Source organism: Dipteris shenzhenensis, chromosome 22 (genome assembly GCF_047967505.1).
Source record: "Dipteris shenzhenensis isolate YYH24624 ecotype China chromosome 22, Dip_SZ_1.0, whole genome shotgun sequence".
Classification (NCBI taxonomy): Eukaryota; Viridiplantae; Streptophyta; class Polypodiopsida; order Gleicheniales; family Dipteridaceae; genus Dipteris; species Dipteris shenzhenensis.
In genome coordinates this window covers 9,195,101-9,212,515 of record NC_141617.1, presented here as the reverse complement: position 1 = coordinate 9,212,515, position 17,415 = coordinate 9,195,101, and the positions used below count along the sequence as shown (strand labels likewise).

Sequence of the window (17,415 nt, the reverse complement as noted above, 5' to 3'; positions counted from 1 at the left end):
GATGGATGCTTTTGTAGGGACTTGCTCAGCTATCAGAGGAAACATTTATGTATAGTTTCTGTTCTTTCCCAGCATATCCTAAACAGCCCAGGTGCTCAGGCAGGACATCCGTAAAAGATGATTGTTTGCACGAGCATAGTATACATGAAATTTCTCATTTTCCAATTCCACAGATGCGCCTTCCTGCGTTTATTTACAGCTTCAAAACCCCCCAGAATCCTCCTTTCCACGCTTCGAAATCAACTAGAATTTCAGAGAGGAACCACTCTTAGATGTGAAGCTTGAATCCCAAAAAGACGTGCCAAATCTATCGAGATTTTGTAAAAGACATGCATTATTGAGTATCGGGAAGTTTTCCATCAAAAAGAGGTGAGAATTGTTTTTCAAGCAAAGGGCTTTGGATCATGTAGTAAATAGTAGACAGGAAATACAAAACTATCAGAATGAAGAATCAAAATCAAACAGTCGCATACGCTATGCTGACACGAGGGTGTGTAGAAGAAATGTGGGTAAAGTAAGCCTTGGAAGCTGCCATAAACAATTATATAGCCGGGGGACCACCCAAAGATATTGTCATCTCCCATCTTCACAAAATTCGTATAGTTTGGGTTGAGAAGGTTGACAGCTTGGAAGCCACTAATGTGGCATTGCTTAGTGACAAGGCATATGTAGACAGAGTTGTGGCTGAGATAAAGAAGCAACGTGGGTGGATGCAAGACGAATGGGGGAAGGAGAAGAACAAAAGGGATGAATGGGACAAGAAGAGAACAACTTGGGAATTAGAAAAGACCAACCTTGAAGACCAAATGCAAGCTATGGGGACTGAACTACCACAACTAAGAGAGATGCATGGAGCAGTAGGAGGGGCATACAAGGCAATGGAAGAACTAGAATTTGAGAATGAAAAACTCAGAAAAGATTTGGCAACTTTACAGGCGACCATGCAGGGCAAACATGCTGAATTTACACAAATAATCACCAAAGGGAAAGCTGCAATACTAGAATGGAAAGATGTGGTCAAAAAAGGCACAGCAGCTTCCAAGAAGGAGTTTATTTCTGATGCCTTCGAAGAGGGTAGAGAAGGAACATCAAGGCCTTAAATGTCCTGGTTCGTGTTCTCACTGTGGGAGATACCCCCATGGCAAATGTCAAGACTTTGTTCACCAAGATGGGTGTGAATCTCACATGTGAGGCAGCTTGGAGAGTGGGCAAGGTTGAGACACTGGCAAGACCACTTGTGGTGAAACTCCGAACAGCAATGGACAGGTCCACCCTCATGAGCATGAGGGCCACTCTAAAAGGCTCTAAGATTTACTTAGATGATGACCTCACTAGCGCAGCTACTGCATGCCTCCATATTTCTTCGAACACCTGCTTTACCCCCTTGGAAAGACTTGAGACACTCTGAGACTGTGCAGAGATGGAGGAGTAGGATGACACATTTGGGAAGGGATAGAAGTTGGCAGACAAAGGGAATGGTACGCATGATGGCAGCCCAACAAGCAGGGAAATGGGCTGCATACAAGGATGGGAAAGTGATCATCTGAGAGAGGGCAGGCAGTGAAGAAAAGGAAGAAGGAAAGGTGGATAGTATATGACGGTGTTTGGACTCGGGAGATGAGAGGACAAAATAGTTGAAGATAGCTGTGTGGAATAATGACACTCTCTGGTTTGTTGACCTAGGTATTCCTCGGAGACCTACGCTAGCACATGAGAGTCTTAAAAGGGGGCTGCCCAGAGGATACACGTGGGAGTCAGCCTATAAGAGAGAGATGAGAAGAGACAACGGGATATGAGGCTCTAGAGGAGTACCAGTTCTCTTTAGATCACCGCTTATATCGGTGATACAAAGAGAAGCATGCAAGACATATGTGGATACAAGTCTAGCTACGGGATACACGTAACATGATCAATCCTCATTGCGATGTGTTATTTTCCCCCAGATACACATCATCCTATGTGGTTGAGGTCACTATAGAGGAACATAGCCCATATGAGACGATCTTTGATGATATCACGGAGTTCTCTAGGTAGGGAGACATTCTCCTCCTCGGTGAATTCAACGCACGCACATGAGATAGAACAGGTGGGCTTGCTAGACTTTACATCGGACTCCCTCATAGTATCAGAACTAGATTCGACAAAGCTTGGGATAGTGAGGCGCTCATCAGATGCACAGCATCTACTTGAGCTAGGGGCTGTCCGTGATTTGCTTATGTATAACGGCCTCCAAAGATGGCCATCTCACTTGTTTCCCACATGGCAAGGGGACAAGTATAATGGACTATCTAATGTGGCCCCTAGCGTTTGTATCACGGGTACACAACTTCAAAGTGTCTCCTCTCCCACTCGGCGCTGACCACTTGTACCTAGCTTTTAATATCTCGGCACCATGCCAACCCATAGAGAGAGCCCCTACCATACCCATCCATATCCAGATCCATTTTGATGTGCTCTTGATCCAGTCTATGTGAGCCACTTAGCGTGTGAGCTCTTGGGTTTACTTGGAGAGGATGTAGACCTCACCCGTGCCTTGGGCACCCTTGTTTCGGTGGTACGTGACCTTGCTACCAGTTCTCTTCCCACGAACGATCTGCAGAACATGCCCCAATTGGGAAGATGTCTCAAAATTCTTAGTTTGATGACGAGTGCAGGGAGTTGCGATCACCGCATCTTACACGTGAGCAAGCCTTGGGTCATTTGATGACACATGCAGCGCGACGGATCTCACGGCGGCTGACACGTCGTAAAAGGTAGGCTTTCCTCACACATGGGATGGATGAGGTGGTCCGATCGTTTCAAAGGGGAGATCCCACCATTGAACGGGGGCTTCTATCTGAGGGGAAGCCACATATTCACATCACGGATCCAAATGCATTGCATACAGATGTGAGCATCACTCTATGATGCACGATGCAGGCACCTCTTGATATGTCCTCTATGACTAGGCAAACCACTTGTCATCTGTTCACCTGCATAGAATGTAGAGGTTGCACTCTGTTGGCTCCATAACCGGAGAGCTCAGGATCATGAGGGATTACGGACTGGGATCTTCGCGCATGGGTAAGGTTTTAGCATGGATGTTTAACCACGTTGTATGCCACGGCTTTCCACCTTCTTGGAGCACTACCACAATTGTACCAATACGTAAAGCAAGAGACCCCATGGACAATGGAAACCACCACACTCTTATGATTGGCCACACATCGGCCAAGATTTATGGGTTGGTTTTAGAGAGGGAGATCAACGGCTACACAGAGGCACATGGAAAGCGAGCTCTAGGACAGGTAGGATTCCAGAGACAACACTCCACCCTAGATCATATCTTCACCTTGTAGGTTATCATTGAGGAGGCGAGGTGAGAGTCTACACTTGCTTTGTAGACTTTCGGAAGGACTTTGACATTGTCCCACAATCTTGTATGATCAGGAGATTTCAAGAGATCCAGAGGTCATGATCTGGGGCGTGATGAGTCTACACAAGTCTTTCGGAGGGAGTGTTCGTGCCCCAGAGGTCTATAAGTTTGGATTGAGAGCACCATCGGAGTAAAGTAGGGATACCCTCTTTTACGGACTCTCTTTCTACTCTACATCGATAAGATCACATCCTTTACTGACCGTCTAGGAGGAGAGGAATCACTGCTGGCTGACTTTGATGATATAAATATTGCTGTATGTTGATGACATAGTCCTCATATAATCTTTGGTAGAGGTGGATTGCAGAGACATCAGGGGCTCTAGAGGTGTTTTATAGAGAGAGACTTGACAATCAACCTTGGGAAGACCAAGATTTTGATCTTTAACACCTCACACACTATACTATATTGACATAGCTTCACTTATCGAGGTGAGCCATTGGAGATAGTTCAGTCTCCGCTCTCTACTAAACGTCTAGATGACTCTAGTACCCCAACCTTGGCAATCTCCAATTGGGTAGATAGTGACATTTCTCCACAAATTTTGGGCCTAGGAAGATGGCATCAGTCGGAAAGGGTGCCATGGTGAACTTTGTCTATACAATCTGATGAGGGACAGAGGGCTTACTCCAAATCATCCTAGACACCATAATCACCTATAGCCTCTCAAATCTCCTCTAGTTTGTCGCACAGAGATCACTCCCAAAAAAGGGTGCTGCATACGTTGCAATCAGGCTCACTAAACTGTCAACAAGCCGACCCTTCGTCGGTGGATCATGAAAGTACGCTTGAAAGCACTGCCTCTCTAGTCAAGCCAAAGCTCTTTCTCCTCGTGAATCGTGCCCTAGTTGCATGGACCATCTTAAAGATTGACCCTATGAAGACTACCCCTAGGTATGTTAGCACAGCATGGTATGCACGCATATCCACATGGTTTGGGAGCTAGGGTATTCCGATGGACCGACTTCCTCCCTTTTAGTACAAGATGGATGCACTGCTCGAGTTGATTCCACGAGGTGAGATTAACCGCATCATGCGGTTACATCTCCTCCAGCTCCATACCTCTCGGACTTGGGGGGGGAGGACCAAGAGTGCCCCACCAAGGTCTAGTTCTATTGTGACCACCTTTTGAGAGTATTGGAGGGTGGACTCATCATCAGACCCTGTTACCTAGAGTACATCACACAGACTGAGGATTGCCATTGCACAGATGCGGGTCTCGTCCCATCAGATGAGGATTGAGATGGAGAGAGCCACAGGCACACTTAGAGAGCAGCCTACATATGCTAGGGGAGGTCAAGACAGAGGAGCACTTCTTATGTACCTGTCCAGCTTACTATGAGATCTGGGGTGATACCACTACTTGTTTTAGGAGGGACACAACTTTGGTCCACTCACGTTCCATGACTAGGTTTGCATTGGGCTATATCTGATGGAGATGAGATGGCACAAAGAGACACTAGTGAGACAGATTAGACAGCAGAAGGAGGTGACCACGCCATTGGAGGTTGAGGTGGACCGAGCATAGCAACACGTCACATATTTCTATCCAATGAGTCAGCTCTAGGGCATAGTGGGGTGGAGGAAGAGCTAGTTGATGTGATGAAGTGTGGATCAGCAGGGAGAGACAACATGACGCTGACGAGCCAGGACGCAGAGACCACACGTGACACATTGAATAGAGCACGCAGGATTGAGGTCCAGTCTATCTCAGCCCTCCTCAGAGGAGACCACTAGAGATGAGGTGCCACTCGCAATATTGCCCATCGGATAGGAGACCATGTCCTTCGCCACAGCGAGAGACTGGTCGATAGATGCAAATCCAAGACATACTTGCAGCCCATTGGAGAGCCACCACGGCACCAGATTTCGGATTTTGAATCTCAGGTTTTCAGTTCTTAGTCTCAGCTTGAGTTTTGAGTTTGAGTTGTTGAGCTCTTTAGCTTAGCATAGTACTCGGAAAGGGCCCTGGCGCACTCTTTACTTCAGCCCACAAAGGCTTTTATGAGTTTATTTTTTGTACTTTGTTCCATGGGCCTGTGAGGCCTTCCGAGGATGTTAATATATCCTTCTCTCTCTCTCTCTCTCTCTCTCTCTGTCTCTCTCTCTCTCTCTCTCTCACACACACACACACACACACACATTTTTTTGGGTGAAATCTTTGATTGATTATATTATATGAGTAGCAACCTCAAAATAAGGTGCTACAATTACATCAACTGAAAATTTCAGTATATGCAAAAAGACCTCATGATCTATGCAGCGGGTCTGCAAGCAATCAAAAAAAGATTGCGGCAGAGAACGCCTAAAAAAGCCAAACAGAGAGAAAGTAGGATCGCCAAAGACTTTACAATTCCTATATGTCCATAAAGTCCATAGTACCCAGTAGCGAACCCAAACAAAGAAAAGATGAAACTCCGGTCTGGATGGATGAAACCCAAATAGCTAGAAGAACTTCCCAAACAGAACATATGGGAATCTCGCTCGCAGGCGTTGTCAAAGCAAATCAAAAAACTCACGAGAGCACGGACAATGCCAAAACAAGTGAGGCACAGTCTTCGAAGAAGCAGAACATCTGTGGCAAAGTGTAGAAGCAATGTGTCAATGAGCTAATAGCTGTCCAGATGGAAACACTCCCAAAAGAAAACTTGTTGCCGAAGCGGTACTTTATAGGCCCAAAGTTGTTGTAATCTGTTGGCTGGGCAATGCATTTGCCAAACAGAATCACCCCTCTCTGAAACCCAAGGTTGAGGCAAAACGATTTTATACAATGCAGGTACAGTAATCTGAGATAGCCTCAAAGGACGAGAGGACCTTGGAGAAGTCAAAGTCCAATCTTCCAGTTGGTCTTCCAGTTGGTCCTGGAGTTTCAAAGGAGGAATCGGAACAAAAGGCGAAAGCATAGAAATAATTTGTCGCCACAAAGGACGATAATGAGAGCCCAATCCATATGTAATAGCTGCTAGAGGAAAGGGGAGCACAATACCAGCATCATCTATAACATCAGCAACCGAGGTGATGCCTTTAAACGAGACAAAGTAGGAATGTCGAGGTTCCTGTAAAGCCAAGGGAGGCTGAAAGACTTTAAATATCAAAGACCCGCACTCCTCTCTATAAGATCTATAACTCCTCTATCAAAGGTGCCATGTACACGTCCATATTTTTGGCCTTGTACTTCCCTGGCACAAGTAGTGCAAGCATGAGGTGTCCCTTCATTATTGTTAGCCACGGTGGGATATTGTAATTCACCAAGACTATGGGCCATGTCGAGCGTAACCCGAAAGGATTCACTCTGTCCATGGTGAGCCCAAGATGTAAGTTGTGTGGCTCCCTCGCAAAGTCCGGCCACTGATTGTCTTTCGACCAGTAAATGCTTTCAGCTCTCAAAGAATTCCCAAGCAAAGATTGCTGTCCATTCCATTCCAGATGAGAGAAAAGATGCTTCTAGTCAAGAAGCAAGCGGGAGACAAAAGGGCAGCCAGGCAAAGTGCCATCAGTGCAGCCAAAAAAGAAATCCTAGTGATCGAGTTGCCAATGACCAAACGCAGAAGTGTTGATACGAGTGACCAGAGTCCTAATCATAAGAGCCCAAGGCTGATCACCTTGCAGAAATCGCATTAACATTTTCCCCCTGTGGGCAAGAATATGCACATGAATATCCGTGATGTTCAGTCCACCATGCATCTTGGGAGAACAAATGTGATGCATCGAAAGCAGCCTGAGACTTTTTCTGCCATGTTTGGATTGCCAGAAGAGTTCCATAAAGACAGACATGAAAGATGTAAGATCTACCTTAGTGAACATGATCAATGGCAAGTAAAATTGAATATATGCAACAAGGATGGACTGCACTATTCGAAGACGAACATGCAAAGGCCAGGTTGCGAGTTTCCAATACTCAAGCTTTTTTCGAAGCTTAGCCAAAACCCAATCAGTTTGTTGTCTGCGAGTGAGTTCCCACCCCAAAGGGTAACCAAGATGACGAACAAACTGAGTGGGTGGAATGATATCCCTGGGCCATAATAGACTATGCCAGTCTTTGGAATGCAAAGGGAGCAGCTTCTGAAAATTAACATGAAGACCAGCTGCCAAACCATAAACAGAGAGGGCCTGCATCAAGGCACCAAGATCATGGGGCGTATTCTTCGGGGTAAAGAAAGAATCATCAGCATAAGCTTGAGCAACCATGCTTCCAAGCCATGAAGTGATTCTGTAGCCACAAGATGATCAATATATTGCAGCATAGGATGAGTAGCAATGGCATATAGTAAAGCACTGAGAGGGCATCCCTGGTGGACCGAACAACGAAGAGTCCACTCATCAGAGATATCCCCAGAGATAATGCAAGCCGCATTGCTATCTCTGTAAAGGCAGTAAATAACCTGCTGCATTCTTTGTCCAAACCCCAAAGCTCGCATAGTTTGCGAGATGAAATCCCATTGAACTGTGTCAAAGGCTTTTGCAATATCTACCTGCAAGAGTAGAACATCTTGTTGCATGTATTTGGCATATTCAATCCCGATATAAGCATTGGCAATGTTATCTGTGATATGGCGACGTGGAACAAAACCGTATTGGGAGGGATGCAACCCATCATGCAAATAACCTTTAATCCGATCAACCACCATTTTGGCAATGATCTTGTAAATGACTGGCATGAGCGTGATTGGCCTCCAATCACCAAGTGAATCACATAGCTGCTTTTTGGGAATGAGCTTGAGAAGACCCTTTTTCCATGACACAAGCATCTGCTGATTTTGCCATGTTGTATTTACCATTTGCAGCAAGGTGAATTTAAGAAGATCCCAAAATGCGAGAAAAAATTCAATAGTGAGACCATCCCATCCTAGAGATTTCCATCTGCCACCGGATCTCAGTGCATCAGACAATTCCCTTTCAGTGAAGAGATGTTCAAGTTCCAAAGCCTGAGCATCAGATAGAATTGGATGAGTATGTTGCAAAAGAAGCTGACGTGCAGACACGACCCGAGGAGAAAGAGTATCCACATGCCCAAAATGAGTGAAGAAGTGCTGCACACATAAATCAGCAAGTTTTGAACGAGATGTTCACCAAGAGCCATCAGGCATTCGGATCCGACAAATATTGGTGGCCTGTCTTTTGTAGTGTAAACTCTTAAAAAATTGCTTGGAAGAGTAGCCTTTATCCAAAAATGCCCGTTGTCTGGATTGACTTTCCCATTTAGCAAGCTTTCTGTGATCATTGGATTGAAGAGAGAATTGAGCCTGACATAAGAGCATGCTTTCCTCTGAAGACAAAGGGCGAAGATGAGCAAGCTCAGTCTTTGACAAGTAAATTTGGCATGTGCTATAGTCTCCCTTGTGGCTTGCATATAGGATTTGCCGTAATCTCGAATAACTGCTTGCATCCGAGCAACAAAAGCGTGCCAGGCATAATCCAAACCAATGTATATCTGACGAGAGAGAGGCTGAATAGCATTAGAGACCAAGGCTTTAAAGTCAGCATGCTCCATATAACTATTATTAATCAACAAAAGCCTTCGGCAAGGCAATCTATCAGTGGGAAATTCGTGTAAGGAAAGCCTCAACCAAAGAGGAGCATGATCCGAATGTGTGAAAGCATGATCAACCTAAATTTGACAAGTAAAGGCATCGCAATGTTGTAGATCAATCTGATACCATCTGTCCAAGCATGCCTGATAAGAAGATTGAGCATTATGTTGAAAGGTATAGCCTGGAAGCATGAGCTGTAATTCCTTCCAGAGATCAACCATGCGCAACTGAAGCAAAAAATCAGACCATGCCTGTGTTTCAAAAGCCAATATATGAGTGTGGCCTCAGGTGTTGTCACCCGATTGAGGGGCATTATTAAAGTCACCACAAATGAAGGCATGTTGTCACCATGGATAAGTATGCATGACAGCCCAGGCTCTATCACAAGAAGATTGGGCTTTACAAGGAGGAAAGCACAGCAGGTACAAAACTGTACGGATTTTTCTTGGTTGTACAGACAAAATCGTACGGATTTTCGATAGTACGAATTTTTTTAAATTTGAAAAAAAAAAGGAGAGAAAAAAAAAAAAGAACAACAAAACTGTACGGATTTTCCCGGCTGTACGGACAAAACTGTACGGACTTTCCTGGCTGTACGGACAAAATCGTACGGATTTTGGACAGCACGATATATATATATATATAAATTTCCCCTCTCCCCTCTTGGAATTTTTTGACAGAGCATACGAACACAAAACGGGCGTTAAACGGAACCTTGAGGGCGTCAAATTGAGGGAGAAACAAGCAGCTGCAGTGTGGGAGCACGAGGGCTAGCACTGGATCTCTCTCTCACAGCCTGAGACTAGATGTAAGACACACATGCACACCCACACTCTCTCACACGCCTACGCACGCGCGCGCAGTCGCCAGTGCTTCATCTCTTGCTACACATCCTCTCTGACATACATATACCCTTGTGGGGGCGCATTGCATTGACCAGAGCCAGCCAGCCTTGATGGTGATTAATGGTGATTGACTCGATGATGATGATGATGTTGATGATGATGACGATGATGCCATTACTAATGATATGACTATGTACTACTTAGCATTCAGCATGGGTGATCTTGCTCATTTAGTAGCTCCACCTTTCTGCTTGTTGTATCAGTTTTCTATCAGTCTCATAGACTCATCGGTCTTTTGAAGACTTTAATAAACTTCTCTCTCTCTCTCTCCATATATATATATATATATATATATATATATATATATATAATACCACTATCTCTTTGAAGAGGGGCATGGCTTTGGTCCACTCTCACAGTTGATCCAATTCCATGACCAGGTCGGCATTGGGCTATATTTGATGGAGATGCGACAGCACAAAGAGACACTACTGACAGAGATTAGAGAGCAACAGGAGGTGACCACTCCGCAGGAGGTTGAGGTAGACCGAGCACAACGACAGAGATTTCTATGCAATGGGTCACAACCAAAGAACCATAGTCAGGAATCTTGCTCGTAGGCGCTGCCGAAGATCAATGAACTCACGAGAACATGGATAAAACCAGAATAAACGAGGCACAGTCTCCTAAGAACTCAAGCATCTGTGGCAACGAGCAGGAGCAATATTTCTACGAGCCAACATCTGTCCAAATGGAAAAACGCTCAGAAGCACTCGCCAGAAGAAAACACACACACACACTTTTTTTATATTTTTGGGTGAAATCATTGATTGATTATATTATATGAGTAGTAACCTCAAAGAAAGGTTCTACAATTACATCAACTGAAAATTTCAGTATATGCCAAAAAGACCTCATGATCTATGCAGCAGGTCTGTAAGCAATCAAAGAAAGATTGCTGCAGAGAACGCCTAAAAAAGCCAAACAGAGAGAAAGTAGGATCACCAAAGACTTTACAATTCCTATATGTCCATAAAGTCCATAGTGCCGAGTAGCGAATCCAAACGAAGAAAAGATGAAACTCCGGTCTGGATGGATGAAACCCAAATAGCCAGAAGAACTTCCCAAACGGAACAGATGGGAATCTCGCTCGCAGGTGCTGTCGAAGCAGATCAAAAAACTCACGAGAGCACGGACAATGCCAAGACAAGTGAGGCACAGTCTCCAAAGAAGGAGAACATCTATGGCAAAGTGCAAGAGCAATGTGTCGATGAGCTAATAGCTGTCCAGATGGAAACACTCCCAAAAGAACTCGCCAAAACCTGTTGCCGAAGCGGTACTTTATAGGCCCAAAGTTGTTGTAATCTTTTCCTCCACCACTTGGCTGGGCGATGCATTCGCCAAACAGAATCACCTCTCTCTGAAACCCAAGGTTGAGGCAAAAGGATTTTATACAATGCAGGTACAGTAATCTGAGATAGCCTCAAAGGACGAGAAGAGGACTGTGGAGAAGTCAAAGTCAACCAATGCAAATTCAAAAATTTTCCTTTGAACAAGGGATTGAACAATAATCCATCTACCATGGGGATCATTGAGAGCCACAATAGTTTGAAGGTCGTGCTTTACCAAAAAAGCCACACCAGAAAAGGAGTGCTCTCCAGCATAGAAGATATCATAACCAGCAAAATGGCCTATTTGACCAGCATACATATGCTGACTATGCTCTTGCAAAGCAATTATATCAGGTTGCAATTGCTTGATATACATCCAGACCAGTTTCCATTTGCGACCATCACACATTCCCTGTACATTGAGGGTAACATACTTCAGATGATCAAGCATATTTACAGTTATGGGATAGGTATGTACAGCAACTAACGGGCTGTCTACGTCTACATTTCCACCTCAATGTCCGGGCCTCTGCCCTAGGATGAAGCATCAGCCTGAGGAGAGGACAAAAGTGCAACAACTTCTTCTTCAGGAAACAAGGTTCGATTTGTGGTCACAGCAGCCCAGGTCAAGCCAACACCAGAGTTTTCAGCAGCTGTTTTCCCATGAGAGGATGCACCACTCCAAGTCCGAGAAGGCAAAGGTCGTCTGGGGGAGATCACTTTGCGAGGAGTTTGCCATCCATCAGTCAAATTTTCTTCCCCCTTCCCCTGAGGTGGAGAGGACAAAGGCACAGGAAAAGAAGCATTACCATGTGAGACAGCCAGGGCTTTGCCTTTGTCTTGAATAGAGAAAAACTGTTTGATCCCTTTGTTTTTTACCACAGAAGAGGCATTTGCATTCTTATTCAAAGGCTGAACCATTTCAGCTTGCACTGGCATCCGTGGAGCTTGGGAAGGGCATTGTGAAGCCATGTGCCCAAATTGCTTGCATTCAAAGCAAGGACCTGCAAACAGCCCCCACTTGAGCTTGTAAAAGGCACTCCCCATGGAAACATTATTCACAGTGACCGAATATGAAGCTGGAGTGGGATGATTTGTATCCCACAAAATGCAGAAGCGATTCGAATTTCCATTGGGTCGTGGTGGACATACCACCTTACCGAGTGAAGCTGCAATTTTAGGTAGAAGAGAAGACAAGCATTGAGGAAAATCCACAACTTCTACCCAAATAGGGCAATGATGCCGAATCAATGCCTGGTAATCCCGGGTGGGAGACCAAGGCAGAACATGGACCATCTGCTGGCCATAGAAAAGAGGAGAGTGCTCCAGCAAAACTTGACGGTGCTCCTCATCAGCCATGATGATCTCAAAAAAGCCCCTCGCTGCATAATGAACTTTTTTGACATAAGAACCACCCAGGGTTCGAGTCAACCAATTCCCAACATCTGCAGCAGCAGGCATCCGTCCTGGGAAGAAAATTATAATGGCATGCTTTGCATACTCCTTAACTGGATCAAATATATCATCCACTTCTACCATAATGCCAGTGGTCGGAAGTGGATCTTTCCAACCTTTATGGGTGTCTTCAAACCCTTCATGCATAACCTCATAAACAAGCTGAGCCTCAGCACAGTCATGAAGGGAATCATCTGAATCCATCACTTGTTTTTGTTTCTTGTTGGAAACCGACTTGTCTTTGTGAGTCCAACTGATTCCTAGCAGGCGTCTCGCTTTCGTATGGTGCCAGGCTGTCTTACTTTTAGCTGCCAGGAACCTGCTGAAACCTGTGGTGCTTTTGGCTACCACCAAGTTTCTCCCTGTTGCCTATTATCTGCATGTTGTCCAGCACCAAGTGGCCTTACTTCTAGCTCTCTATGCCTGTAGCGTGCAACAAGTTTATACAACAAGTGTAAACATACATAAATACATATACACCTATTGAAGTCAATCCAAATAGAGTCCAATTGCTTCTTGGCAGGTTTCTTGCTTTTGTATGCAACCAGGCTGTGTTGCTTTAGCCTCCAGTCACGCCACCTGGAAGCTGCGGTGCTTTTGGCTACCACCAAGCTGCTCCTATGCAGCCTATTATCCGCACATTGTCTGCCCACAGGTGGCCTTACTTCAAGCTCTATTTCGCCTGTAGCATGCAAAAAATTTATACAACTGAGAGTTATGTAACCATTTGGTTTGCTCTGTTTTGTATACCAAGTATCAGAGAACATAGAGTTGCTACACTAAATGGGGGAGGTGTGGTATGTTGTTTGTTTTGTGCATACCTGTGACAGCTATGCATAATGTAGAACTTGACTATGAGGTGCTGTGAAACATATTTGTGACCAGAAATGTTTTGAATTCAATGTTTTGGTTAAGTATGATGACATTGCTCCTGTTAGTGTCTTATTCCTTCTCATGTTAGGATCAGGGAGGAATGTGATTGTTCCAGGACATGATGGAGCATCGACTTGCCATATTCTGCATATACCAAATGCTCTAAAGCGTATCTGACATATTTCTAACATTATTGTTTCTGGTAAATATGATGGCACAAACTGTAGAAGTAAGGGTAGCACAGGAAGGCTCATTCACCCAAATCCCAGGAGGGTCCCAGATTGCAGAGTTGATCTTGATGCTAACCTGCAGTAGAAAACAAAGGATTGAAGATAACCAGAACATGGCTTAAACAGCAGGATTAAATAAGTTGCCCAGCGTGTGTGTTAAATTGACCATGATAATAAATCAAGGAATTATGAATTACTAGCTGGAAAGTTTCAAAGGTTCTCAAGTCTGAGATCCATCTTACAAAGAGAAGGCCCTTGGACTAGGCTAATCAAGTATATTCATCCTAATAATGTGGTTCAGGGCTCTCTTTGTGAAAAGCTCTTGCCACCTTCTATAGCATGTTCCAATCTTGAGACTATATTGATATTGCTGAAGCTTTTCAAAAATTTCAACTTCAGAAGAAAAAAATCATTCAAAGGGGATACACTCGATTGTCTGAAGAAAAAGGGCTAAGCTTGATTTTTTAAAGCTACTCTCTGTGAATTGCAACTGAGTCATTTGCGGCTTCTTTTGTTGGTTAGGATGAGCAAGCATTGTACTTGTACAGCCTTCAAAAAGAGGAATATATGGTCACTATCTATGACGGAACAGGAGATGGCATGCAAACGCTTTGCGAGGACTCTTTTTCTGGAGCTCTAAATCATCCTTGGAGGATCGGGCAAGCTTTAAAATGTGAGTAGTAATAAGTACATCGAATTTGCTATACATCCTCTATGTATTCCATTGTACACGTTTTTTTGCAATGCACAATATTTTATGGCCTTGGCTTGACATGTTGGATGAGTCTTTCCAGCCTATTTTTGCTAATCAATATAAGCATGTCAACATCCAGCTTGTGTGTGTAGCAAGGCCGTGTTGATGTGGTTTGTTACAAATATTTTCGAGCAGCGTCATGTGTATAATTGAAGCTTATAGAAGTTTGCTTCTTTTTACCGTTGGTAAATTTGCATTGTAACTGACCTATACACAATTTCATATGATCGTTTGGACAAACATTCATAGTGTGTGAAGAAGAAGACCTGATTTTGTGTGTGCGCGTGCGTGTGCGCTCGTGCGTACGATGCTTGCATGTGTGGGTGTATGAGAGAGAGAGAGAGAGAGAGAGATGATATGATTGTATTAACGTCCTCGTGAGACCCTTCAGGATCTATGGGACAGTGATCACTATCAACAAGTAGTGATTGTTTACATCCATTGAAAGAAAATAGCATAAATGTGCTATGCAGTGAGTACTTGTTGTGCTAGCTTGTGTGCTAGACCAAGTACTTTGTTGCGATATTCTAAAATTTCCTTTATGTAGTTGCCTAGCTCTTTGGCTGGCCACTCCAGTAGGGATTCCAGGTTGCTTCTATTGCCCCCATAACATTCTCTGATTTGCGCATATGCTCGACATGTTAGGAGTACATGCTGCTCATTTTCTACTTCTCCTGCGGGGCAGATTTCACATATTCTTTACTCTCTTGGTACCCTGGGTCTTGCCCATCTTCCCCTCTCCACCTCGAGATCATGTGAGCTGGTTCTGATTTTGCAGATTAAATGTCTTTTAAATATTGATACGTCTTCCCCGAGGTCTTTCTGCATTCCATAGCTGTCCATTGGATTGATTTCCTGCTTATAAAACTGCATTTTCCCCCCCCGGTTCTTGCCATAGCTTCTGTAGCATTCTTTGCATCACTAACTCCCTGATTTCACATGCATCTTCGGGGATATCAGCAGGGGTTATACCCCATAATTCCATCCATTTCAGCCCCTCTTTGTGCCATCTAGCGATTCGCGCAGCTTCCATTGCTTTGTGTGGTATCCTATTGGCGTCCATATTTCCAACTTTGTTGAGGTATGCCATGAATTGGCACAATGCCTCTCCTTCAAGAGGTATCATACTTGGGGTACGGTGTATGTGCCTTCACCCCTAACTCCCCTATGAGAAATCGTTTATGCAAAGTCTATTTGGCTCTAGTAGGCCCTAGAGAGCCCAAGTGCCCAGGCTGGACACCTGTAAAGGACCACTGTTTGTATGAGCATGGTATACAAAAACTCTCATTTCCCAGTTCCATAAGTGTGCCTTTCTGCACTCGTTTGGGAAGCTATATAAAGCTTTCAAACCTCCCATGATTCTTCTTTCCACACATGCATTCCACTTGTAAGTGTCTGCAAATTCCAACCCCAAATATTTGTATGAGTGACATTGTTCAGAGGCTCCCCCTCAAAAGTGAAATCAACCTATTTATTCCGAGTCCCAATCACCATCACTTTGTCTAGGATATGTTTGCATTCCTGAGTGTTTGCAGAATTTTCCCAGTGTATCCAAATGTGTGTGCATCTCTTTCTTGCTTTTTACAAAGACTACATCATCTGCGTAAATAAGCAATAAGAGGGCATAGCCTGCAATCTGGACACCTTCGTTGCTATGTGTTCTCATCCACTCTTCCAATTCATTGATGCTGTGTGTTCGCTGTTGAGTGATATCAGAATGATGTGTGGTGATATTAATTTTCATTTGATAATTATAAATTTCTTGTTTAAATTACATAAATCCTTGAGAACATGCTTCCACATAAAAATAGTTCTGTCAGGTATCAAACTCTAAGTTCTTCCTTGATGTATTTGGTTAAAGTTGAGATTACAGCCTTAAAAAGAAGAAAAATGTTGGGTCAATGTTTCCTTCTATCTATATGAATACCCAAAATTGCAATGCCAAGGGTTTAAAGAGGCACCACTTACCCTTAAGAAGTTCATGCTTAAAGAAGAGAAGTTTAATCTCATTCTTGGACAAGATGAAGCTAGTTGAATCTGATGTGGAGGACAAAAGTAGTGATGATAAGGTGCCAGCTTGGAAACAAGAATATGAAGGTGTGTGAGATATTTGAAGTTGATTTAAAACAAAAAAATTCTATGATGTGTTTAGTCCTCTCAAAAAGCTTGGGAAAGTAAATGAGAGGAAATTCAGGAGAGCCAGTCATGAGACAACTTAGGTCATGCAAAGGAGCAAGAGAAGAAGAAGATCGATCAAGGGAAAGCCCTTAGAAAAGAAATGACAACATAGCTCGAAAGGTTATGAGAGTTGAGCGTATATGTAGGAAGGAAGGGAGGATGATAATGTGGATTCTGATGAGGAACAATACACATTATATAAAAGAGGATTGGGAGAGGAGAGATTACATTGTACCTAGGAAAGTATAGTTCCATGGGAGAAATGTAGATTCATGCCATCTAAGGATTCAGATACTTCAAGGAAATTCGATGATCAACTCAGGTGTTCAAGACAAGTGGATCGAATCAAATTAGGAGAGAGTTGTTTTCATATGACAAAGGATAATGGGGATCATAAGCCAGAACCTGTCCTAATTGTCGCCATAGTTCATGGTTCCGTGTTTGTATTGCCCTACCTCTGCTAAGAAAACCCAATCTTCCCTCCTACATGTTGCTTTTTTTAGCTCGACTCTTTGTCCAGTGAGATTGGAAAGTGGGGAGAACTTGATTAGACTTCCTATAAGTTAGTTGTCACAAAGATCAAAATAAATTGGGAGAACAAATGCAAGGCAAACGGCTTGCCCTTGGACACAAACCAAAATTGTGACTAGAGCTTTGCAGCAAGGGAAAGAGCTTGCATGGAGGAATGTGACAAAATCCCAATTTCTATTGATGGGACTGGATACTTATTTTTTGACAAAAAT

At 43.8% G+C, this 17,415-nt stretch overlaps 1 protein-coding gene across 1 annotated transcript in view; it reads left to right on the top strand.

The window, feature by feature from the left end:
• The window catches only part of LOC147887700 (Nucleic acid-binding proteins superfamily), a 155,535-nt gene extending 140,668 nt beyond the window's left edge, over window positions 1-14,867 (top strand). The window contains exon 13 of the mRNA XM_087393763.1: window positions 14,263-14,867. Within this exon, the coding sequence (XP_087249889.1) occupies window positions 14,263-14,421 (159 nt within the window). The 3' untranslated portion in view covers window positions 14,422-14,867. The remainder of the gene's footprint in view (window positions 1-14,262) is intronic.
• The last annotated feature ends 2,548 nt before the right edge of the window (window positions 14,868-17,415 follow it).